A 26,868-nucleotide genomic window follows, 5' to 3' on the forward strand; every position below is an offset into this window, starting at 1 on the left:
ATATGCAACAATATGACAGTAATAATTATGTCTCGGTCTCCGGTGGTGTATGTGGACTAAGCAGAGAGGGAGCCTGTTGATGTGGTGGAAAGCTTTCTGACAGCCGAGTGAGTGAGGCTTCCACACGTGGGAGTCTGCTGGAGGCGGAGTAATCCAAACACCCCACAAGAAAAGAAAGTGCAATTATAAAGCCTTATTCCAGATCAATTGGAGGCTACTGCCATTACCGTGTCTCAGAGTGTGTTGTCACGTGTGGGCGGGGGACGGTGTCTGTGTGAAAGGGTAAAGGTGATGAGCTTTACTGTAGCTGTGGAATACAAACTAGGTTGTATTCCTCATCTAAAAAAAAAAGGACAGAAAGCAATGTTCTACCAAAAATCACTGGACAATAGTCATTTTTTCACAGCTCATTTATCTCTAGCAGTAACCTTTCTCTAAATATATCTATCCATTGGGACTTCTGTCTACCAGGTGATGAAAGCATACATTCTGCCACTCAATCAATATGACATTGCAAGACAGGTTAGTCATTCCACTTGTCATTATTGGACTTATCCTCAGCYCAGTGAACGAAGAGGATTAAGTATGTAAAGTAGGTCATCCTAGTGCTGTTCACATGCTGAATGAGAAAGTCCATTTTGAAGATAGGACTCATAACATTTTGTGCATTTTATAGAAATACGTAGAGTAAAAAGCCAGTTGGGGCGCATGCAGATATTTCAATGAAGAAATGGAAATCTAAAGATGCCCCCCCAAAAAAAATTTAGGAGAGGAATTTTACATATTCTCACTTAAATCCATATTTCACTCTCACAACTGCAGTGTAAAAACACCAAAKAAATAATCCACCCACACTCCACTTAGTTAGCTCATGACAAATCATCTTGATGTACGGTAAATTCCACCGCCTAACTCCGAGATAGGCTGTGTTATACTGGTTAACAGTACTACTTCAGCTCTAGCTGAGAAGTGAACCTATAGTTTGCCATAAGACGTTAGCTTTTCCTCTCTCCAATTTTAAATCAGTGATATCCACATGTATGCACACATTAGATCTGGGAAGTATGCCTTGGCTGCAGGAGGAGAACCCGCAGATCAAAGCATCAGCATGATGCAGACCACCTTATATCTCACAGCAAGAACGTATACAGAGGAAATCTGAGAATACATCCAAGTATGGATGCATATGAAGCAACTCTATGGACAGGAWTGAAAGCMTCAGCCCTTCCAGTAAAGGTAATGTGTTTCAAGKTAATGGAACCTCCAGAATCACTGAAGGAGGGGTGTGGTTCGTTTGGAATATGAGGCACTGTGATGATCAAACCTGAAGTAGCAAAAGCGGGGTGTTTTTCTTGACACTGTTTGGCTATGGAAAGAGCTGATGCAACATCAACAACTTATTGAAGATACCAGATGCACTAGACTTCAGTAGCCTAACTCCCTTACTCACTCGACATTGTGAGATAATGAATGATGTTGTTTTTGTACCATGATGGCAAGTATGTGATTCAAACAGGGTGGGATTGGAGTCTTTTCATTTGGAGACTTGGAGCTCTACTCAAGTCATTATTTCACTGCTTTGATTTTACTACCCTAATACTGAATGTTCTTATGAAAATGTTCATGCATTTTGCCATTGTAACTCTGGTTTTGTTTTTGTCCAAATTTGTCTTTCAACAAAAGGTAAAACACCTAATGTAAAGCAACCATAATGAGCTATTCAACATTTGGTAGAGAAGAAGAAAGAGATAACTGCAAATTCCAATAGTGCTCCGTGCTGATGGCTTTTTCTGCTGAGAAATGATTCAGAGGATGATTTATTAAATAATGACCTTTCTGGAGCTCAATATTCCTCTTCTGTTCACCTCGCTCTGTGTTAGTTCTTAATGTAAAAGGGTAGTCGTGAAGAAAACCATTAGAAATACCTGAATTCAGCGTTATGTTAGCATATCTTTCTATTTAGGGACTGTACGTTATTTATAATGAGGGATGCCTGGAGAAAATCTGACCTCACTGAAATTAAAATGGATGGCCTTCCCTTCAGGAAAATATATTTTTACCAGACCCTCCCTGAGAGCTTGAAAAAAAAATGGTGACCCTCCCCTATACCCAAAATAATATAATACACATCCTTACCGTTTACTCACTCTTAGGACTGACCACACACAGCCTTAGATATGCCGTTTTAGAAACTGTTCTTCATTTTGTAAGCATTACATGCCAAAGTATCCAGAAGGTTGTGGATTCGCAGATAACCATGGACAAGGGTACGGGAGAAAATATCTCCATTATATAAAATCACTGCATGAATCTATCATCTTATTTGCAGTCTGAGAAAAAAAAAGCCTTTTATAAACGCATATTTTTTGGCAGAATATTTTTTAATACCACAACAGAGCATGACAACGAATGAGCACTTGCTGTAGCATCGGAGATGTTTCGGTTTCTATACAGACTACGATAAAAAAAATAGGATTGTATGTTTGGAACAGTGCTAAAGTTATCTATCAACTGCAACAACAAAAATTGCGCAACAGAACCAGTTACAACTGAAGTATCTGATCATCAATGATTTAGCGAAAAATACATTTGTTTTAACACAGCGGTTGCATATCAGGTAGGCCTACATGCACTTCTAACTTTTTTTCATCTGGGAAACTATGATTTTCTCATTTTTTCTATTTGACTGTGATTAGGGCATGGGAATATAAGAGCATCTGCTTGGCCACATTTTCAAACGAGGCATAGCTCACCTCATGATCCTCAAACCATAGACTGGCCAAACTCATGTTTCTAAAAGTGAATTCAAAGGCACTGTCCAGCCTAATGAGACATATTTGATTCAATTTTTGTATTTTTTATAAAAATTCTATACAGCCTAAATACGAAATGTATAGGCATGTTGTTGAAGTGGTGTTGTTGATGTGTTGTTGATGTGTTGTTGAAATGCTGAGTACCAGCCTGTAGCGTATCATCAGGTAGGCCTACATGCACTTCTAACTTTTTTCATCTGGGAAACTATGATTTTCTCATTTTTTCTATTTGACTGTGATTAGGGCATGGGAATGAAGACTGTTCAAATGAATCAGGCCTTCTCGAATTAGTCTACTTTCAGCACCCATGCGCTGTCCATCTTGTTTGGCTGCCGCTTCATAGTAATGTAAGTTATGTAAATTACTCCAATATGGCTTATTGTGAGGTCACTAACACTAGCTCCATTATGGGCAACGAAACATATTGTTTTTATGTAAATCAATTATAGCAGTAGCAAGCTTACCTCCGGTCCTCCTTCTCATCTTCGCGCTCTCCCTCTCAAACGGAACAGTACATACGCAGGCCTAGTCCGCGCGCACAGATATTGCATTTTTTTTAACCAATAAAATACATTTTTGTTAGAAGCCTTTGACTCGCCTCCTGAAGTGCCACTGTACACAGCACACAACCATTGGTTAGGGAGCAACACGGGAAGGAAGTACATTTTCTTAGAAATATTACTTTGCCCTGTGCTTCTCCAAGCATGCGCTTTGTATAGCCTAGGCCTATAGTATAGGCTAAGGATAATTTGATTGGGACTACACTAGGCGCACTTGATATTGTGCGCCCAGCAGAGAATCAGGGAATAAAGGCAGCCTTGGGCACACATCGAGATACTATAATAAGCAACTAATTCAAAAACATTTAATCAATTACAAATTACATAACCCTCCCCTGGACCAAATAAAAAAATACTAAACCCTCCCCATGACTGAAATTGAACGAGCATGACCGTTACCTCCGGGTAACACTTGTTGCCTTAGAGGAGTTACTACACGCTGTCCATGTACAAGTCAGAGGTCAATAAATGTCCTTTTACCAATTTAGCCGAAATGCATTCTATAAACAAACATACGTCATTTTCAAAGAGTGTCGCTGGTTGTTTTATTTAAATGGGAATGAGCTACATATTGAAATACTTATGACGTTTGCGAGCACTCCCCTTTCTTTAGGCTGTTGAGAAATCAAAGACTTTCATTTTCCTTCTTTGAAGAGAGGCTAAGTGCATATTTTAATGATTATTATTATTGAATTCTTCATTTAAATTAACCGGTGGGTAAAAAGATGAAGTGACAGTGGTAACATGCTCACCCCTCAAGTCTGCCTTATAAACGTACTGATAAATGCACATTTTATGGGTGCTTCTTCCTCTTAATCTCAGTTATTGGAGCACTGATTGTCAACGGATTTACTGGGGCCAGTTTACTGGCTGTTTATCAAACATATTAAGAAATAAATTATGCATAATTTAATTTATATTTAAATAAACACTTTCATTCAAAGAAATCCAGTCAATATTTAATTGGACTGTTAATTCATACAATTTCTCGAAAATACATTAAAAGCATAAACTCCCTTCCTCACTGTTTAATATTTTCATTGTATGACTATGTTTGTATAATACCGTGTGATGCATCCCTTGAATACAGGGCAAGGATAAAGAGCAGTGATGTGTTCCCAGATGAGAAGATAACATAATTACAGTAATATGTTACAGTTACACCTAGTCAGTAAAGCGGATGGCAAGGTGGAACATGTTCCTTTCTGTCTATTCTGTCAACTTTGAAACCTGGGGAGCCTGTCTGGCTGCCATCGTACACATGGCATACAAACACAGGCATCAACATTATTTTTGATGTTGAAGAACGCTGAAACTTTGATGTTGTTCTGGAGACCCTGTGAGCTGTGCATGTGAGCTGAGCTGGATTTGCACACCAGACAAGCAGCACTTCCAAAGGTGTGTGGATCACACGTAGCCTAATGCTTGTCAGGTTGCTCCACTCTTTTTCTGAGACGGTAAACTCAATAGTTTCATGTCGACTTGTCTTCATTGGCATGTTGGAAATGGTCTAAATTACGATTCCTCCCACACACAATGCAACTGGTGATTAGAATCTACAGAATCTGCATGCTTGGGTTAGAATATGTCCAAACTAGGCACAACCTGCTACATTTCTGTACATTGCATGGCACACAGAGCAGTTTTGCTATACTTAGCCACGGAATTGGGAGAGTTGGTATTAGTTAGTGTTAGCCTTGTGATACCAAGAGGGTAAACAGGTCAACACATTTCCCATGGTTGCTATGCAACTACACTGGCAAGCTAAAAGTACTCTATTCAAACAGATCTTACAGTTCATTTGTCATATGCCTATGCTCTGAAAGCATGTGAATGAAAACACACATAGATTAGAAAAATCCAAACAGAGTATTTAGGGTATGGTATGCAAGTGCATCACAAAGTTGATGGGTTTATTGATTCCGTTTAAACTCTCCACCTCAGCAACATGGAACAGCAATGGGCACTCCAATAGGGCCAGACTCTGGATCACTGGGAGAAGGAACTAAACGGACTGAGGTGAATGAACCTACAGCAGGAAAGGTTATAATGGCTGGGGTCATTTTTGCTTGTGTTTGCTGTTCTCCAAATAGCATTTGCAGGGCCTGCCTACGGCCCCGCTAAACACCCAAATCAGAAGGTATCGGTTCCCATAGCTATCTGTGAGATATCAACYATCAAAATAAACACTGAATGGCAGCCAGTTGCATCTGCCATGGCTGCTGTATGAAACGTCTGCTAATTACCATTTCTCTAGTGTGTGAATGCTGCCCTTTTCCCCTTTGCTGAGTTTATCTAGAGACTTCTTATGAAAGAGCAGCTGCATAGCTTCAAAATAATAAATCCCCAGGAGCCCTAGCACAACGAGGCAATGAGGCAAAGATGGGTCTCGCTGTGGAAAAGTACCTGAGTGCTCGGGGGTAATCATTGCTTTTGAAAATTCCTTTAGCTTGTGACTTTTTCCAACAGTGGTTTATGAGCGTATGTCCTTTATTGGGCTAAAGCATGCAGAGGGCTTCCACAATTAGGTCTCACATTTCAGCCAAACTGAAAAATGCCAGTCACCTTGCTCGACTGTGTTTTAACCTGCAGAAGTATTTTCTAATCGAGATATTAAACGGTGAGCTTGTTCCTCTGACGATACAAAGATAGCAAGGCAATCTTTGTGTCATTAGAGGAACATTAGCATTGTTGATTGGTGATACCATTACTGGTCCATTTCCAGTGAAAGGTATTCTAGACACGTCTCCATTGACACAGCACGTACATGGAGTAATCTGAGGCATTGAGCCTCATCCTTTTGGGAATTCCCATGGATGGCTGCCTCATTGTTGCGCACCTGGTTGGATAAATTCTATTACAATCGAGCCTTTGGTGATTTTAATGTGGTGTTGTTGCAGACTTTTTTGAAAGCAAATAAATGCCTCTCGTTATAGTCTCTTGTTTATCTAAGAAAGCAAGGCATTCAGTATGAGATCACAGCAAGACAAAGATAACCCCCATAGAGGAAGGTACATATTTTTCGGTTTTCCACACAACTCCATCTTGGGTTGTTACTACTGCTTGCCCCCATACAACGGAGGAGAAAATAGCCTTGATTGCTTTCCAAGAAAACCTTTTGATCAAAATCTTAAATCGATATGCCACCAGCCACCAGCCACAAAGCTCTAAACAGAAAAGAGAAATGGGGCAGCTGAAAGTACCACCTGAGATAATTCTCAAGGATCTTTTCCGCATGATCATTTTCTCTATCAAAAACAGATCAACAATTTAAGGACTATGTCCGCCCTTTTTGCTCTGTCTGCATTAGAGATCGGCGAGTACCAAAGTCTCATTGGAGTGCAGCCAAAAAGTTGGAAATGAAATGAAGTGATGGCTGAAGATATAAGGGGGACATATAGCACATTGAAGATAAACACAGATGGTGTTGCAGTTCTGGATCATAGAGATCACCTCCATCTTAAATAGATATGTAGTCTAACAATAAAACTGGCTAGAGCCTTAAATTATGGTAGGGTTTGATATTCAGTCACAGGGACAATCAGACACATGTCAGCTTGGATCGAATTTACATTGACGGATGTGATTAGAGATGCAGAAGAATGACTGTCATCTGTGATATCTGTCAACATTGCCATCTAATCTATCTCCATACCGGGAGGCACCTCTGGCAGATCATCAACATTACATCAAACATTACATCATCATCAACACCAAAATACATAGATCCAAATACATAGTTCTGCAACATTTACACTCCTATTTCTATTCTATTCCATTCTTTAGATACAAAGAGATGTTGGCAACTCTCTGATCAAAACTCTACAGTCGGAGGATTTGATGTTGTCTGATGTCATATAAATAGCCTCCATCATGGTTGATRCTCTTTGACATCACTATATAAAGTACACTAAATCCTTATCGCAGTAGACAAAATTGAGCATTTTATTGTCTGAGTTGGCAGCTTTGGCTTCTCGTGCAATTCGGTCCTGGTCTGTCAAATAAATTGCTTTGGAGCCATCGTCTCTACTGTTGCAGGCAGCAGAAGTAGCCACAGTCTTATAGAATGGTGCAACAGTGTTAAATTGCTTTAAAACCGAAGTGTGGAAGTACAGGTCAGAAGATAGGGTCACTGACAGGTGGATCGATAAAGAGTTGTTAAGGTCACAGAATCAATAGAAGAAACAAAAAGCTGATTCATTGCATTGATGTCTTGACACSCAAAAAGAGCTAGCTCTGAGGAAATTATGGAGTTCAAAGGAAATGGCCGACGTTGTTGGTTTGAGAATGGTTCTCTTCCCTTGGGGAAATGAAGCTCATGGATTCAGGCATGCCTAGTGGTTGCTCATTTATCATATACAGCCCATCGTAACTTCAAAACACTAGAACTAAATCATTTTAATGCAGATGTTCGTCCACATTATAGTATGATGCTATTTAGTGCCTGTGTGGAAGTTATCTGAATAGTTATGTGACTATCTATAATGGCATAAAAACATGCATCCTATACTCATCTGTTAGAGCTGCTCCGGTCAACTGTAAGTGCTGTTATTGTGAAGTGGAAACGTCTAGGAGCCACAACGGCTCAGCTTCGAAGTGGTAGGCCACACAATCTCACAGAAAGTGACCGATGAGTGCTGAAGAGTGTAAAAATTGTGTGTCCTCGGTTGCAACACACTACAAAGTTCCAAACTGCCTCTGGAAGCAACGTCAGCACAATAACTATTCGTCGGGAGCATCATGAAATGGGTTTCCACGGCTTAGTAGCCACACACGAACCTAAGATCACCATGCGCAATGACCAGCATCGGCTGGAGTGGTGTAAAGCTCGCCGCCATTGGACTCTGCAGCAGTGGAAACGCATTCTCTGGAGTGATGAATCACACTTCACCATCTGGCAATCCGACGGACAAATCTGGTTCGGGCTAGGCCCCTTAGTTCTAGTGAATGGAAATCTTAACGCTACAGCATACAATAATATTCTAGACAATTTTGTGTTTCCAACTTTGTGGCAACAGTTTGGGGAAGGACCTTTCCTGTTTCAGSATGACAATGCCCCTTGCACAAAGCGAGGTCCATAYATAAATGTTTTTTTAAGATCGGTGCGGAAGAACTTGACTGGCCTGCACAGAGCCCTGACTCCATCGAAAACCTTTGGGATGAATTAGAATGCTGATGCGAGCCAGGCCTAATTGCCCAACATCATTGCCTGACCTCACTAATGCTCTTGTGGCTGAATGGAAGCAAGTCCCCGCAGCAATATTCCAACATCTAGTGGAAAGCCTTCCTAGAAGAGTGGAGGCTGTTATAGCAGCAAAGTGGGGATCAACTCCATATTACTGCTCATGTTTTTTGAATGAGATGATCGACAAGTTGGTGTCCACATATTTTTGTTCAGTATATAAAATATAGTTACAGTACATTCGGAAATTATTCAGACCTCTAGACTTTTTCCACATTTTGTTATTATAAAAAAAAAMTCCTCATCAATCTACACACAATACCCCATATAGACAAGTTTTTTGGAAATGTTAGGACATTTATAAAGTAAAAATAACTGAAATAGCACATTTACATAAGTATTCAGACCCTTTACTCAGTACTTTGTTGAAGCACCTTTGGCAGAGATCACAGTCACGAGTCCTCTTGGGTATGACGCTACAAGCTTGGCACACCTGTATTTGGGGAGTTTTTCGCATTCTTCTCTGCAGATCTTCTGAAGCTGTCAAGTYGGATGGGGAGCATTGCTGCACAGCTATTTTCAGGTCTCTCCAGAGATGTTCGATCGGGTTCAAGTCCAGGCTCTGGCTGGGCCACTCAARGRCATTCAGAGACTTGTCMCGAARCCACTCCTGTGTTGTCTTGGCTGTGTGCTTAGGGTYGTTGTCCTRTTGGAAGATGAACCTTTGCCCCAGTCTGAGGTCCTGAGCGCTCTGGAGCAGGTTTTCATCAAGGATCTCGCTGTACTTTGCTCCGTTCAAATTTCCCTCGACCCTGACTAGTTTCCCAGTTCCTGCCTCTAAACAATTATGCTGCCACCACCATGCTTCACCGTAGGGATGGTGCCAGGTTTCCTCGAGACGTGAGGYTAGGCATTCAGGCAAAAGAGTTCAATCTTGGATTCATCAGACCAGAGAATCTTGTTTCTTATGGTCTGAGAGTMTWTAGGTGCCTTTTGGAAAACTCCAAGCGGGATGTCATGTGCCTTTTRCTGAGSAGTGGCTTCCGCCTGGCCACTCTACCATAAAGGCCTGATTGGTGGAGTGCTGCAGAGATGGTTGTTCTTCTGGAAGTTTCTCCCATCTCCACAGAGGAACTCTGAAGCTCTGTCAGAGTGACCATCGGGTTCTTGGTCACCTCCCTGACCAAGGCCCTTCTCCCCCTATTGCTTAGTTTGGCCGGGTGGCCAGCTCTAGGAAGAGTCTTGGTGGTTCCAAATGTATTCCATTTAAGAATGATGGAGGCCACTGTGTTCTTGGGGACCTTCAATGCTGCAGAAATGTTTTGGGAACCTTCTCCAAATCTGTSCCTCGACACAACCCTGTCTCGGAGCTCTACAGACAATTCCTTCGACCTCGTGGCTTGGTTTTTGCTCTGACATGCAAGTGTCAGCTTTGGGACCTTATATAGACAGGTGTGTGCCTTGCCAAATCATGTCCAATCATCAATTGAATTTACCACAGGTGGACTCCAATCCAAGTTGTAGAAACATCTCAAGGATGATCAATGGAAACAGGATGCACCTGAGCTCAATTTCGAGTCTCATAGCAAAGGGTCTAAATACTTATGTAAATACRTATTTTTATAAATKTTTATATAAATTTGCACAAATTTCTAAAAACCTGTTTTCACTTTGTCATTATGGGTATTGGGTTTAGATTGATGAGGAAAAATATAATAAGGCTGTAATGTAACAATGCGGAGAAATTCAAGGCGTCTGAATACTTTCCAAATGCACTGTATGTGCTTTGAACAGTAATAACAGTAGAGAATTGTGCAGGAGGGGATCGCTGACATTTTACGGGCTCCTAACCAATTGTGCTATTTTGTGTGTTTTTTCACATTGTTTGTAACTTATTTTGTACATAACGTTGATGCTACCGTCTCTTATGAACGAACAGCGATTACTCACCTCGAACTGGACAWAGATTTTGTCTTTAATGTGTCTGACGTGAAGGATATAAGTTTGCTCCCGGACAAGGCCCAAATCCCGTCATTCGCATGAAGAAAAGAAGGAAATAYAGGGGGCGCAGATGAGGGTGCCTTGTGAGAATTAGTCGGTGAGTRGGTAACACACTTCTACCATCCGTTCTATTGGCCTTTAAACAGGTCAACATTCACAAAGTTGCAGGGCCAGATGGATTACCAGGATGTGTACTCAGAGCATGCATGGACATTTTCAACCTCTCCCTGACCGAGTCTGTAATACCTACATGTTTCAATCAGACCACCATAGTCCCTGTCCCCAAGAGTGCGAAGGTAACCTGCCTAAATGACTACCGTCCTGTAGCACTCACGTCGGTAACCATGAAGTACTTTGAAAGGCTGGTCATGGCTCACATCAACACCATCATCCCGGAAACCCTAGACCCCCTCCAATTCGCATACCGCCCCAGCAGATCCACAGATGACGGAAGCTCAATCGCACTCCAAACTGCCCTTTCCCACCTGGACAAAAGGAACACCTATGTGAGAATGCTGTTCATTGACTACAGCTCAGCGTTCAACACCATAGTGCCCACAAAGCTCATCACTAAGCTAAGGAGCCTGGGACTAAACAGCTCCCTCTGCAACTGGATCCTATACTTCCTGACGGGCCGCCCCCAGGTGGTAAGGGTAGGCAACAACACTTCTGCCACTCTGATCCTCAACACTGGGGCCCCTCAGGGGTGCGTGCTTAGTCCCCTCCTGCACTCCCTGTTCACYCACGACTGCGTGGCCAAGCTCAACTCCAACACCATCATTAAGTTAGCTGACAACACAACGGTGGTAGATCTGATCACTGACAATGATGAGACAGCATATAGGGAGGAGGTCAGARACCTGGCAGTGTGGTGCAAAGAAGGTGATCGTGGACTACAGGAAAAGGAGGGCCGAACACCCCCATTCACAACGACGGGGCTGTAGTGGAGAGGATTGAGAGTTTCAAGTTCCTTGGTGTTCATATCACCAACAAACTATCATCATCCAAACACACCAAGAAAGTTGTGAAGRGGGCACGGCAATGCCTTTTCCCCCTCAGGAGACGGAAAACTTTTGGCATGGGTCCCCAGATCCTCAAAAAGTTCTAGAGCTGCACCATCGAGAGCATCCTGACCGGTTGCATCAGCGCCTGGTATGCCAGCTGCTCAGCATCCGACTGTAAGGAACTACATAGGGTAGTGCGTACGGCCCAGTACATTACCGCGGAGTACATTACTGTGGCCAAGCTTTTATATKTTTATTTTATTTAACCTTTATTTAACTAGGCAAGTYAGTTAAGAACAAATTGTTATATACAATGATGGCCTACCAAAAGGCAAAAGGCCTCCTGCCGGGAAGGGGGCCTGAGATTAAAATTACRAAATGAATACAATATAAATATAGGACAAAATACACATCACAACAAGGGAGACAACACAAATCTACATAAAGAGAGACCGAAGACAACAACATATTAAGGCAGCAACACATGACACAACATGGTAGCAACACAACATGGTAGCAGCACAAAACATGGTACAAACATTATTGGGCACAGACAACAGCACAAAGGGTAAGAAGGTAGAGACAACAATACATCACACAAAGCAGCCACAACTGTCAGTAAGAGTGTCCATGATTGAGTCTTTGAATGAAAAGATTGAGATAAAACTGTCCAGTTTGAGTGTTTGTTGCAGCTCGTTCCAATCGCTAGCTGCAGCGAACTGAAAAGAGGAGCGACCCAGGGATGTGTGTGCTTTGGGGACCTTTAACAGAATGTGACTGGCAGAAATGATGTTGTATGTGGAGGATGAGGGCTGCAGTAGATATCTCAGATAGGGGGGAGTGAGGCCTAAGAGGGATCTATATACTAGGCGGTGACAGAGGAAGGCCCAAAAAATTGTCAAAGACTTCAGTTACCCAAGTCATAGACTGTTCTCTCTGCTACCGCATGTTGGTACCGGAGCACCAAGTCTAGGTCCAAAAGGCTCCTTAACAGCTTCTACCCCCAAGCAATAAGTCTGCTGAAAAAATTAATCAAATGACCACCCTAACTATTTGCATTGACACCCCCCCCCCTTTGTTCTTCCACTGCTGCTACTCGCCGTTTATTATTATCTATGCATAGTCACTTCACCCCTACCTACATATACAAATTACCTCGACTAACCTGTACCCCCGCACATTGAGTCGGTACCGGTACCCTCTGTAAATAGCCTCATTATTGTTATTTAAAAAAAATGTTTAAGTTTAGTTTATTTTGTGAATATTTTCTTAACTCTATTTTCTTAAAACGTCATTGTTGGTTAAGGGCTTATAAGTAAGCATTTCACGGTAAGGTCTACACCCGTCGTTGTATTCAGCGCATGTGACAAATAACATTTGATTTTGATACAGTAATTGCAGAGAACAGCACGTTAAACATGTAACCCAAGTTACCCTCTGTATGTCAAAAGAAACACCTACTGACAGCGTGGARTTCGATTGTATCGGAAATCTGTGAGAGTGGAGACCAGCACCCATCACCGTAGCCTCAGGTAAGAAACACAGGAATACAGTGATAACCTGCAGCACGGGATGGTCTCGGAGGGAATAGTAGATATGCTTACGGAGATTTATGAGAGGTGTATGAGACTCTGATAAACTGTGTTTCTTCCCGCCAGTCCAGAGGTGTATGAAGTGTTGCTGCCGGTTGGTGTGAGTGATGACAGCCATTCCCGCAGGGAGACGTACGCCCGGGGCACTGAAGATGATCCACAACTCCCCTTGGTGTTTTTACCCAGAGTTCACACCAGGACTGACACTGAACACAGATTTACATCCAGCACATCGTTTTCCACATCTCTTCTGTCACCACCATATAGAACTTAAAGCTTCYTTTACCGATGTGCTATTTTTTATATTGGGTTTGGACATATAACATAATATATACTCAATGGCTGATTGAGGAAGTTGCTTATGGCAACCAGTTACTGTTGGTGGTGAACAATTGCATGACCATATGACAGGGCCAACAGAGATGTGAGAATACTAACTGCACACAGATACTGTATTTACGTTAGCATTCTAACATGATTGCGCATGAGGCAAGACAGCATCTCCTTCACATAATAACGGTGAAATGGATATTGTGTAAGATATTCGTACACATTTGTTCTGTTCCGTTTAAATATTTTAAAGTAGACACTAGCAGTCAAGTAAGGAAAAACTCCCCAAAGCATCCCTTACCAATGGGGAAACACATAAGCCACATGCCCATCCTTAGAATACAAACACTTTCATTTGYAATGAAGTGCTTTGTTTTTCTTCAACGGTTCATTAGATCTCAGCGGTTACAGTATGTCTAGATAAAATGGGCAGATGTGAAATGAGACGGGGCATAACAATGTTATTGGATCATTAACCAAGTCCACACTGGAAAGACATGTCTGCAGACTTTAGGATTTCCAAGTCTTGGGTGTGAGTGATATTGGTGTCAGCATTTAGTACAGATCTCTAAAACCGTAGTATTGGTATTTGGATGGATGGACATCCCTGTGAGCAATCTCTTAGAGATCAGACAGAGCAAAGACACCACGGCGTTACAGACACTTTTAAAGGCATTTATTGATGAAATACACACTAGTTTTCAACAAAAAAGCATCCTTAATATTGTGTGTAAGAAATTCCAGCCCAGTTCTCTACCCAAAACTCCTTTAATGTAGCAATGGAAACCAGTTTATTACATGTGCAGTAAAGAATCATAATTCAAAAAAGAGGACAAGCGAAAAAGACACCTGAAWAAGTGCCTGTGTTTAACCCAGAAACACAACTGTGGAAATTTCTGTCACAGAGACAACGGCAAAACAAGAGAAACAAAACCAAAACTAAATCCAGCCATTTCATATCCGGGTGCATTAGTGTAGTCTGAGATTCCTGGTCACCCCCAAGACCAGGAAGGCATTTTTGTGACCTGAGGAATTGACTGGAAAGCAAAACAAAACAAATTTAAATTGAGTTTTTACGCTGAAGCCTGGAACCATCTGAGAAACGTATATTGCGTATATAACCACATTGCCAGATTTACATTTGTTTTTCTTTTACCAGACCTTGACCCAAAAGGAACACAGCTTGTGTTGGTCGTTTACAGAGAGCATTGCGCAGAGGTGATCACTTAGAATAATACAAAAGAGGGAGGACAGTTACAAATTCATAATTTAAGCCGTACAATACTATGCATGAGTCTTGTATGTTTTAAACAAACAAAAAGGTAAATCATGAACATGGGGAAGGATATCAAATCTCTTGACATTTTTCAAAAACAAATAAGCTACTGTAAGAGTCATAACGTTACAGTACAAATAAATAATAATACAAAATTCGGACAGATTTATATCGATGACGACCACATTTATGGCTCATGAGGGCCTGCCACTGTGAAGGTTGGTAACTGTGGGCTTACTTCCCTACACGTTGAGGGAAAATATGACTGTGACTAGTTAGTCTATATCGAACCAACATTTATCTGGCTAATTAACTCACTTTGACATCCAGACCACATCCCGTTCCTCTTTCTCAGTCTAGGGTCCTAGTTGCAGGTGATCATTTGACACCTTTGAAAWGGACAATTGAAATGGAAATCTCATGTTGAAGTGAAAGCCAATTCCAGACAGTTGCCCCTCAATTGGCACCACCTGTGAGACTGTGATTCACTCCACTTAGGCATAGCACCGTCAAGAGCCAAGCTGCCTTTCTGAGTTAGTGCAGTGGTGCGGTGCCACCCTGGCAAGACAATCTGTATTTTTTGAGTGTTTCATCCAGACTAGCCGTCTGAGTGACCCCGGTCACACGTACGGGTCGCCTGGGTGATTACAGAGCTTTACAGGAGAGCTCRGGGAGCCAGAGTAAAAAAGAGCCATCACACTCAGAGTGAAGACTGTTATTACAGGAACAAACACGGCCATTTTGAGACCACCTGGAATACTTTGATGTCTATCCAGGGTATCCGGTCTAAAATGACTGCCACTGTTCAGACTTAATTGCTCTTTAAAAAAAACTGGGTTAAAAGCCTCCTCAAGTAGCATGTCTAGTTCTGGTCTTCATAAGTGGCATTATGACAACTCAATTCGCTGGTAGTTAAGTTAAGGCAATTAGACTATTTATCAGTTGCTTATAGCTCGCCCCAACCGCAGTGTGGATAATTCGGAGATAACAAGAGGTCAAATTAGAAAACAGGAGTTTATGAGTTGAGGCCTTGGTTTCCACACTGGTTTCCACACTGGTTTCCACACTGGTTCAGTCTGGATGCAAACCCCGGTCTGCAGTGAACACTGTGGGGAAGCCTGTAAGCCTCTTAGCCTGGCTGTTAAGTGAAGCAGCACTGATGTCTCAATGTTGGGCTGATAAAAGCGTGAAGATCGATCCAATCCACTGCTTCGGTGGTGGAACCTGCCCCCACGTTACTCCACACACCTCTCAGGCATACAATTAAGGTCTCCTGGGTATGAGTTCACTTTGGAAACATTCAAACAACAATACCTCTGCCGACTTTCCTGGCACTGACTGCATCCGACCAATGCCTAAAAACTGCTAGAAGTCATAAAAGTGTAGTGAGTGATAAAGAAAAACAACTGTGGAATGTGCTTTCTGTACCAATTACATAGAGCAGAATGAAGGACTACAGCTAGGACTGGGATCCCCATGCTTTTAACTGAGGTTACTGTGGCTCGCATGAAAATACCCCAAAATAAATACACTCTCTCTCTCTCTGAAGCTGAATCATTTGGGTTTATAGCTACCCCAGCTTTTCTGTATTTTCAATAACACTCCTTCACGGTCCACAACTTTATTGACCATTCTTTCTGTTCMGTTTCCAGAGCAAGCCTGGACCGCGGGGAAAAAGCAAACAAACAAATCAACAAGAAAAAGCCAGCACCTTTTTCCTCTTCACAGAGAGAGCGAGAGAGACAGTTGTGACAAGAAAAGACTGGGCTCCAGCACGTAGGCACTAGGCAGGTCGTCACGAAGCCCGACTAGTGAGTGACTGAACTACTATCASCACTCGGGAATCCACAGCACTCATTTTAACCCTCTGAAGCTGATCTGCACAAGATTGAGTTAGAGAAAAGACGTTAGCACCATACTCAGCTCCAAGAAGAGAGTAAAGAAACGCAAGCACCAGCTTCACGGTGGCAAAGCCCCCAAAACAAGACCCCCTCGCCGCCCCCATTCTGTCCCAGAGATCACATCACAGGGTTCCTGAACAGTACTCACATGCATACAAAACAAGTTGAGAAAAGAAGATCTGAGTCTCATAACAACACCATGTAAAATGCCTTTGTTCCAATTATACCAGTTCTTAAAGGAAAACTCAACCCAAAAACTATGCAAAATGCATCACACGGGGATGATTTACGTCATTTTTAAGTWACATATCTTGAAAACTTGAGTGCCGACAAGCAAAGCATTTTTGGGACTATATCAACAATGGACTAATGAAACAAATACCACACGACAATATTGGGGTGGAATTTTCCTTTAAGAACCCATAGATACAGCTGCGAAATAGTTACTACATCGTTTTTCTCTGATAGCTTTTTTGCAATACGTAATGATTCCATGGCTATTTTGAGGGCGTACTGGCTAATATGCTTTTCAAACAAAGCTAATGTACATGTGTGGGGCCTGTAACACAAAATTCATATGTCATTCACACTAGAGACAAGGGGTCAATAATGACAAATAATACATGATTAATACATGATTCGGCTCTTGGATGGGGTAAGCTAAGGTCAAAGGCAGAAGGTAGTGATAAAAACAACAAGAAATGAGTCAGACAGAACTTATGCATATTGTGTTGCCATATGCATACCAAAAATATTTCACACTATAAGACATCATAACAAATACCAAGGTGACCTGTGTATAGTCAAAGTATGGAAATTATTTAAAAAACAGACTTATATCAATATATTTATGCATTTACTGATGGGGGGACTGTTAACCAAATACAAATACATTTTGGTTAAGCTGGTTTTTGTAGAGACCTGTATGAAAGTATTTTTTTATATAGTATGCACCTGTAGAAACTTATTTGGACTGTGTACAAGACCGACAGCTTTCCTTGTATAAATACAAGGAGGGGAACGAACCCTTATTGACAGAAATATTGACAGTGCAGTGAGGTAATGCTATGTGAGGTCTGAAATGTTACTTTAGGGTCCAGTTCAAGGAAAGGATATTTCAGTTGCACCGACGAAAAGGTGGCCATGACTATRAATTAAGACTGTTCCGGTCCCTCCGTGCCTTGGTTCCCGTAATACACAGTTAAGCCATTAAGCTCTGAAGTACTTTTTCCCCCAACTCTCATTAGATACACTCAAATAAGCACTAAAATTAGAGCCACCTCCCAAAGGTCAAAAAGTAGATTTTGATAATATCATTTCAAAAAAACGAATTTATTTCATATGCTCAAAAGAGTATTACTCTTCAATATCTGAGTGTGCTTCTTTAACATAATGAAGAAACTCAAAGCTCTTGTGATATTAATAACATCTCAATTTCATATTTGACTATCTGTTCCAAACAGCTCTCTAGCTCAGGTCACATACTGCTGTGAAATAGATGATATCTCAGCGACTTTCATATAGCTCACCACGTGGAAATACAAGGGGAAGTCAAGGGGGTTTTTCAAGCCTTTGGCACTAAAGGTAGCGATGAGATAGGGACAGAAGAAGTGATGCCCTGCTGCACTGTACATAAAGATCACCCAGTGGAATACATTCTACTAAGGAGTAGGACGCTAACGCTATCAGAAGCTGCCTGCTTTTGTAGACGGTCTCAAATTCATATATTGCTCATACGGCAATGCAACGTCATTTCAGACCCTTTCCCTTTTTTACACGGCAGAAGATTTGATATATTTCTTTTGTTTCTCTCTCAGACAACTATCAGATGCCTTTCTATATACTGACAAGAAGTCTTCTCTGCATTAAAACTCTAACGTATCCTCCAATGCTACATTTGAGTAGCCCAACAATATAGCACTTCTGGAACTATTCCTAACAGTCTAAAGTCTCTCTCCTACTCCTTTCAATCTCTCTCATAATAACATTTTATGTACAATATTGTTATATAGAACATAAATTACTACACACTTGTTTTTGCCTATTCACAATCAACGTTCAGCAAACCCCGAAGCAAATTAAAAATCAAATAGAAAAATCAGAGGACAATTCAACAACTCGATAAACAGCTTAGAAACAGTCTTATCGTGTAACTTTATATACTTTCTGTGCTCCCAAGACTCATCTGAATTTAACCTGAAAAAGAAAACGAATGGTTAAAAATCCTCGTCCTCCCCTTTTTATCAGTTAATGAGGGTCCGAGGAGTGAAGTCTGTAGAAAACAAAAAAGACGGTAGAACGATCACCCGACATCTTGTTCATGTGTAAACAGAGCACCAGTAGTGTCTTGGTTCCATGTCTCTCACCTGTACAAAAGTATAAATATATGCTTTTTCTCTCTAATTTTTCACATATCTAGGACGTATAGTGGACAAAAAAAAGGTTGTTTTTGATCCAAACCCGCCAGTGGTGCAGTATCTGTGCTGGGGTTCTTTGTTTGCTGGCTTGTGTGTACTTTTGCTCTGGTGTGTTGGTGTTGGGGTTGGGGTTGATCGTCTCTGCATAAATAGTACGTTGCACAGTCCTGGGCCACTGGGCCAAAACAACCGTTCTGTCCGACTACAGCAAATCCATTTTGGGCCTGTAATGCAGCAGGAGGGGGGATTTCTGGAATACAAACAAAACAAATGACAGATAAAGACTGACTGAAAACCATGCAGCTGGCAAAATGTACTTCTAAAAAAATAAAATCTTTGTTTCTATCCTTTCTTAGCCTCTAGTATACGTCATCTGGATTTAAAATGACCAGCTTGGATCGTAACATACACTTCACTTTATCTTGGGGTTTTATGTCATCATAGCAAATCGTGAGAGAAAGGGTCTCAAAATAGTTTCCGGAGAACAAGCTGTTTTCTTAACTGAGACCCCTGTGTGTAGTGATGGGAAAAGCGAGGCTTTCTCGGTCTTTGCGAGGCTTTCTCTGTCTTTGGGGCTTTCACCAAATTGTGCCGGAAAACGGTTAATGACTCGGAGCTATTAACACGATGCACATTAGTGACATCACCTGGTCAGCAATAAAAAGCAGCATGTGACGTTCATATGGAAGTCTTTTCCAGAATATCAATCAAATCTCCGTGGCGCAGCGGTTAGTTGTGGGTGTTAATAACCTACACTTTTAGAAAAAAAMTAAAAAGGATCTTCTGCTGTCCCCATAGGAGATCCCTTTTGGGGTTCTACTGGAAACCAAGAAGGGTTATCCTATGGGGACAGCCGAAGAACCATTTCGCAACCATTTTTTCCTAAGAGTGTACAATCAGCTACCATTACAAGTTCGCACCTTCCATCATACGTCCCTTTTTTGCTGTGAATCCCTTTTTATGCTGTCAAAAATTGTGAATATATGTCATTATTTCGGATGCTATAGACAGAAGCTTATTCTACACTAAATAAAACAAATTGTTTGAACAACAATGTGCAAAAAGCGTGGGGTCACATAAAAAAAGGTGTAAATAATATGTCTTCGCTGGGGTTCGACCCCATTCCCTGTCATCAGTGAGTGTTCTGTTCCCCGAGACCATGACTCTACATGCTGAGCTGTTCAGGTGACGCGACAAGAAGAAAATCTAACTACATTGTAGGCCTAAGTACGGTGTCCAGTAGAGGTCGGTGTTTTAAAGCAACTTGGAATCGACGATAGCACTGGAACCACAGCTAAATCTGTGGCATTTTGCAACACACGGTTTCAAAAACCGCGTGATCAAACGAAGCTTCGGATGCCATTGATCATGTGATAATGTTACTTTGAAACGGGCATCGGTACATTGTGTCGGATCAGTAGTGCTTTGAAACGGGCATCGGTACATTGTGTCAGATCAGTAGTGCTTTGAAACCGGAATTGGAGCACCGGTGCTCAAGCATCAAATGTCCCATCACTACCTGTCTGCACAGCTTTTCAGCATGCATATCTGTGGATGATCTATGCAGAGTACATACATTCAACAGAACCTGAAAAGCAATATTAAAACGTCAGGAGACTTATATTACCCCATTCTCTTATATATGAAAGTATTACCTTAAATCTCCATCTCGTCACGACAACAAATTTCAAAGTGTGGTCCTTCCCCAAGATTTCCTCATTGCATAAAATGTCCAGCTGTGAATGGGAGATATAAGAACGCCACATTTATTACCATTTTACTGGAAGGAAAATCCCCTGCAGGGCATAAATACCTCTTAAGCTAGGGGTGTTTAATGCTGTGACAACAACCGCATGACCAGAAACATGCTCTGCTTTGATAACATTTCATATGTTGTCCTTCTGAATCAGGCTTGTGTCTCCCATTGCCGTGGAATTCTAAAATGAACCCTCCAAACACCACAGCTATTCTTTTCCTCTCACTTTCACTCAGTGTCAAACCATCTCCGTTTCTTGGAGAGGAAAGAAAGATGGCACCGTATATTTGACGGTGGGCCCTTGGCACCTTGCGCATGGAGGACTTTTGGAAAAGCACAAAAAGCGTATTTGTAGACAACACGAATCAAATGACGCCTCGCCAATCCACTCCTCCTCTTTGGATTAAAGTTTGATATTCTGTGAGGCGGCTGGCCGCATCTGCATTCGGCCAATCAATACTCTCCCTAACACAGAGGCTGAGGGACTAAGGGGAAAGGGAGAGAGGAGAGGAAGCCAGTGTGAAGCAGCACTGCCATAGCAGCACCTACTGGTAGCTGGCTGTTCCTTCTTGTTTTTGTTTTTAGTTTTTCCCCCTTTTTGTCCCCAATTTCAAGGTATCCAATTGGTAGTTACAGTCTTGTCTCATCGCTGCAACTCCCGTACGGACTCGGGAGAGGCAAAGGTCGAGAGCCGTGCGTCCTCCGAAATACAACCCAACCAAGCCGCACTGCTTCTTGACACAATGCCCATTTAACCTGGAAGCCAGCCACACCAATGTGTCGGAGGAAACACCATACACCTGGCAACCATGTCAGCGTGAACTGCGCCCGGCCCGCCACAGGAGTCGCTGGTGCGCGATGGGACAAGGACATCCCTGCCGGCCAAACCCTCCCTAACCGGTTGACGCTGGGCCAATTGTGCACCGCCTCGTGGGTCTCCCGGTCGCGGCCGGCTGCGACAGAGCCTGGGCGGCTGGATGTTCCTTCTAACAGAGAAACAATGTTTTTTCCTTGCTGTTTTTGCCTTGGGGCCAGTTTAAAACCGTCTTGCCACATCAAGACATACAGAAATAATAGACAGCATGTATTCGAGTAGTGATTCAATTATTGATATTATCATAATATGAAAGAATGGACACAATATCCAAAGATGTGTTTGGGGGCTGGGAGACATGGCAACAAGTTCGAAAACTCATAAAAAATGATAAGACACATGGTGTGAATGACGCAACGCATTCAGCTCATGTGGGCTGCTGAAATATMAAGATGGATGCCACAATTATCTTACAGCTATACCAATATAACCCATGGGAAAGTGATGCACTGTGCTTTGACACAGCGGGGGCTGTTGACGCACACTTCCGCTGTGTGTTTGCCGTTGAAAATAGATTTTGTATGAACAATGACTCTTAATATTCAATAGACAACAATAGAGCAGCTGACAGCTGTATTGCGCTACGGACGTTGGTGATGGAAGCGTATGCGGTGAAGACCACCCACACACACTCACACACATCTTCATGACAGACAGATACCAGAGAGAAAAGGCTAATTGACCACCCAGGATCTCCCACATACAGTTATGACAGGCAACTCACAACGACATGACAGAAAGCAAATTATATTACAAGAGCTTATTTTCCCCAGAACATATGGTGGATGGTAAACGCTTTGTGAAAAATAATGACAGCAGAGAGGCTTTGATAGTGTATGTGATGGTGCATACAGATTCACTGCCTTCAGAAGACCAAGAATGCCTTGTTAAAAGTGATCACCTTTCAGTTTGAAGTGCATGGGAAGGGCTTAAAGAGATAGCTAGTCAAAACTACATCTTGGGGCCTCCTTAAAAATAGGTCCTTTATCACTGAACAAGTGTTACAGAGTCCAAGTCAGTATCAGCAGGTAAACCAGGAAAAATCCCCTCCCCCCCTTGCCGTAAAGTGTGTTAGACGTACCTCATTAAACGATGTCAGGTTAAGCTTTTTGGCGATGAATTTCTTGAGGTGAAGGACTGTGGCTTGCGCCGAGCAGCGGATCCACTTGCGCTTCAGGTCGCGGAGCTTGCTGCTGTTGCACTCCAAACAGATGCTGACCTGCAGGAGGGAAGACAAACTACAAAATGACTGAGGTGGAACTTGAATTTTCCTTTCAGGCTTCTCAGTACAGTCATGAAGGCAGACCAGATGACTTATCTTAATTATCCTGTGCTGAAAATACAGTGCATCAACCACTTTCCATCCTACGTTTAAAATACCATTCCACATGAGACTTGCCATCCAAATGGAATAGGTATCGTTCATGGTGACTCTGTGCCATGTCATTGTCTCAGTACGCCAGGAGATGGAGAGTGGCACACTTTTGGAGCATGGCAAAACGAAGATGGAGCCACAGGTGGCTTGGCAAGGCTGTGCCTGAAAGAGTCATGTTGCATTACCAGCAACAGGCCTCATCCTCAGATTGCCACACAGGCACAGACAAAGTTCCCTGGTAAAGTGGCTTTCTCATGCCATTTTCAGGTGATTTCTTGGGACCCAGGGAGGGAGTAATAGAAACAGGGTATTCCATCTTTCTCATCTTTCTCTCTCCTTAAACATCAAGAGATCCAGAAAAAAACAAGGCTCTCCAGWGTTATGCTTTAACATGAAAATCATCTCAACTTGTAAATAAATACTCAGCAGCCATGTAACGTATCGAAAGCAAAGGCTGCTGTAAAGTATAAAGATCGCTGTAAAGTGTAAATGGCTGGTTTTCAATGGAACAAGCAATGAAGGAAACGTTATGATGCAAATAAAGGCTTCGCAGTGAGAAAGTGAGAGACAGAGTTAATGGTAGTTCAGCAGCAGTCTTCTGGGCCATTACATTAGTGGAATCATTAGGGAACTGCCAAGCTGGTATGACTCGCAGCAAATTCACAGATATGACTGATGCAATAGCCCAGCGTATTGAGTAAAGGAAGGTCTTTGGAGCAGCAGAGCACACCTTTTCTCTCTTCTTTTGATTTGTGTACTGAACAGCAGACATCAAATGTTGAAGGAGAAAACGTGAAATGACTTGATAGATTCAATGACTAGAGATTGTTCAATATTTTACATTTCAGTCAATAGTTATGTCCATATTCAGCATCCCAAAATCACCATCCTTGGAGTTAGATAGCATGGTGTCAGTCATTATGGTTTTTCTAAAAATGATTTTTTGATCACATAACCGATCAGAGTCCTTGTATCTTTTTTTATCGGGAGCTCATTTCACTAGAAAAGAACCGACACCTAATACACTCTCTCCATTGTCTGGAAATCCTGGATGTGCAAATTCAATCGTTTGTGCCTCGGCCGACGTGAGCAGACATTGCTCTGATTCATTTTTCTTTTGTGGTTCTTCTTCCTTTCAGTTTCAGTATTGTGCTGCTCTCATTAGCCTGCCTTGGCTTCCCTTCGCACCCCAAGGTCAACCTTTAGAAGGTCAGCCAGCAGACATGGCGGGAGAAGTCCAAAACCCAGCCATGCATGGCCCTCTCCTGCTGTTATTACTACTACCAACTAGGGTTGAGTTGCTGTTGTAAAACCTCACTTAAAAGAAAATGTAGTTATCGTCCTCTCCGTCCTCTTTCCTTCTGTTCTCTTTTCTGTTATCAACCCTTTCTGTATGACCTCCCTCCTCTCTGTCCTCTCTTTCACTCTCCATTAACCTAATATCCTGTCTCTCATTCCTCTCTTCACCTCCTTCCTTCCATCCGCTCTTTTTCACTCACGCCGTCTTTTTCCTCTCCTCCACAATTTCATAGCAGACTCTCCCATCCACGGTGACTTATAGACCTTCTATCTATCCTCCAAATATTTGTTTTCTTTTATCTCTTTTTCACATCCTCCCCTCAACTGTCTCCATTTCACCCTCTCCATCTCTCCTGTGTCTCACCTGACACTTGACAGCAGTTCACCCCTCCCTGTATTCTATCCACAGAGCCTAGCTACAGCTGCCCTATTAGCTATTCTTTCCACGCTCCATTCCTCTGCTGAATACCAAAAGAGCGGGACCTTGGACCCCTGGTGCAATCTCCCAGCCAAGCGTAGACGACGTGCCGCTTGGCTGGGTGTGGACGGGCATATTTTCAAAAACTGACATGTGGCTCCTTTCTCTGTAGGGACAATGGCTAAATGGTAAACAGCCAATCTCCTAAAGCTATACAGTCGTGACGAGTGTGCGGCGACTCCTTTATTGAAATGACTGTTTGTGGATACGACGGCGACATGCAGCGACAATAAAAGCTCTCTCTGCATTATTGATATCATCCACAGGGCTGAGAAGTTACCTGAATACAAATGACATCAAGATGAAATTCATGTAAAACCGTCCCCCATTTTGAATGGGTTAGCTGTATGTGTGTCATGCTGGGTTGTCTACTTGTAGATTTTAGCCCTAGCATGTTGTGAACTGATAATTACAAAAGAGGTAACCTATTACCCAGGGAAATATTGATTAGATTACACTATACATTACGAGGCTCGTAATTTCATGCCACCCAGACATAGGAAATGAAAGATGAGCTTAGAGATGACTCCTTCCTGTCCTGCAGGAAATGAAGGGGGCGTGTGGTGGAAGGGCACCTACCTGCTCGTCGCTGCGGTGATAATCGTTATCCTCCTCCGGTTTCTCCTCCGCCGTTTCCTTTTTGTCTGTGTCCTCTGTTTTCACCTCGCCTGTTGTCAACCAATGAGGGAAGTAACAGTTAGTGGTAATAGAGACTATTAAGCCAAAGTTCTTTGGTTTCTATTAAATTCATAATTTGGATGTTTCAACAAATTAACAAATGTAACTTCATCAAGCCATTGCTTTCTACAAAATTACCACAGACAATTACGAGTGACCGACACTCAGAATCTGTGTTACCTTTAATCTAGTGGACAGGACATAATTGACTTTCATGCCTGCTCTCTTTGTTGGCTAAACACAAGCAATGCTCATTTGATGCCAGGAAACAGGGCATGCTTCTTTCTAATTAACTAAATGGCCTGTATTCAACTGTAGTCTCCGTTCATGCAGAGGCACATTTATTAGGCAATTACGTGGCCCAAAGTGTCAAGCAGTTTACTTGACTTGTCCCCCGTCGAAGCATATCCCTCCATTACAGGACACCTATTAATCAAGGCAAACCGATTCATTCATTCACTCATTTGCCATTGTGCCAGGGGAGGGGGGCTAACATCAGACCTTTCTTTGGTTTAAATCGGCCTCAGGGAACCATTTGACCCTCTCCTCAAAAATATGGAAGGAGATGGAGAGTTGGAGCTGGAGAAAGGTTATTAGAGAGTAAGGGCTGATGGTCACTGGCAAGAGGAGGAGAGAAAAGAGTCTTCTCCACACACCGGGGTAGCTAAACTGGGGAACATAGTCTTAGAGCGTTGAGGCCAGCTCTTGTTCAATAAACCATACTATTGTTGGCTCCAGCGATTTGGGTCACTGTGATGGAAAACACCTTGGTAGAAAGGGCCATGACAATCTCCCAATCGGGGTCAATTGAGTCAGTTCCGTGATGGCAAAACGAGGGACGTTATCTGAGCTCAGTTGATTAGGTAGCCCCTTGTTTGTGGACAGCCATTTTCTCCCTCTCTCTGATTGGCGATGGGACTGGGGCCCATCTTCTATTGTTCTCCCTTTGCTCTTCACAGCCCATCCCAAAGGGGATTGGCGGTAAGGATTGAGATAATCTCAAGTGTAAACAGAGTGATTGCCGCTCAAGTGAGGGAAAATTGGATACGATTCACCTTCAGCCAATCTGAAAATAACTCAATGACACTAAGTATAAGGTGGACATTGTTTCCATTTTGGGAATAATTCTAGGAATAAGGCGATTGAACAGTGCTATGATTGTAAACACTGATATTATCGAGTCTTAAAGACAAGAAACTAGTGGGCTAATATGAGTACTACATGTCACAGAGAAACAGGTGGGCTAATCTGAGTACTACATGTCACAGAGAAACTGGTGGGCTAATCTGAGTACTACATGTCACAGAGAAACTGGTGGGCTAATCTGAGTAC

At 42.3% G+C, this 26,868-nt stretch overlaps 1 protein-coding gene across 1 annotated transcript in view; it reads right to left on the minus strand.

Annotated features, from left to right (window-relative positions):
* Positions 1-14,141: 14,141 nt before the first annotated feature.
* LOC111965784 (polycomb group RING finger protein 3) overlaps positions 14,142-26,868 on the minus strand; it is a 43,627-nt gene continuing 30,900 nt past the window's right edge. The window contains exons 7-10 of the mRNA XM_023990077.1: positions 25,438-25,526; positions 22,788-22,925; positions 20,732-20,812; positions 14,142-19,326 (exon numbers count right to left, since the gene is read on the minus strand). Coding sequence (XP_023845845.1) covers positions 19,279-19,326; positions 20,732-20,812; positions 22,788-22,925; positions 25,438-25,526 — 356 coding nt within the window. The 3' untranslated portion in view covers positions 14,142-19,278. The remainder of the gene's footprint in view (positions 19,327-20,731; positions 20,813-22,787; positions 22,926-25,437; positions 25,527-26,868) is intronic.

This window comes from Salvelinus sp. IW2-2015, linkage group LG6.2 (assembly GCF_002910315.2).
Source record: "Salvelinus sp. IW2-2015 linkage group LG6.2, ASM291031v2, whole genome shotgun sequence".
Classification (NCBI taxonomy): domain Eukaryota; kingdom Metazoa; phylum Chordata; class Actinopteri; order Salmoniformes; family Salmonidae; genus Salvelinus; species Salvelinus sp. IW2-2015.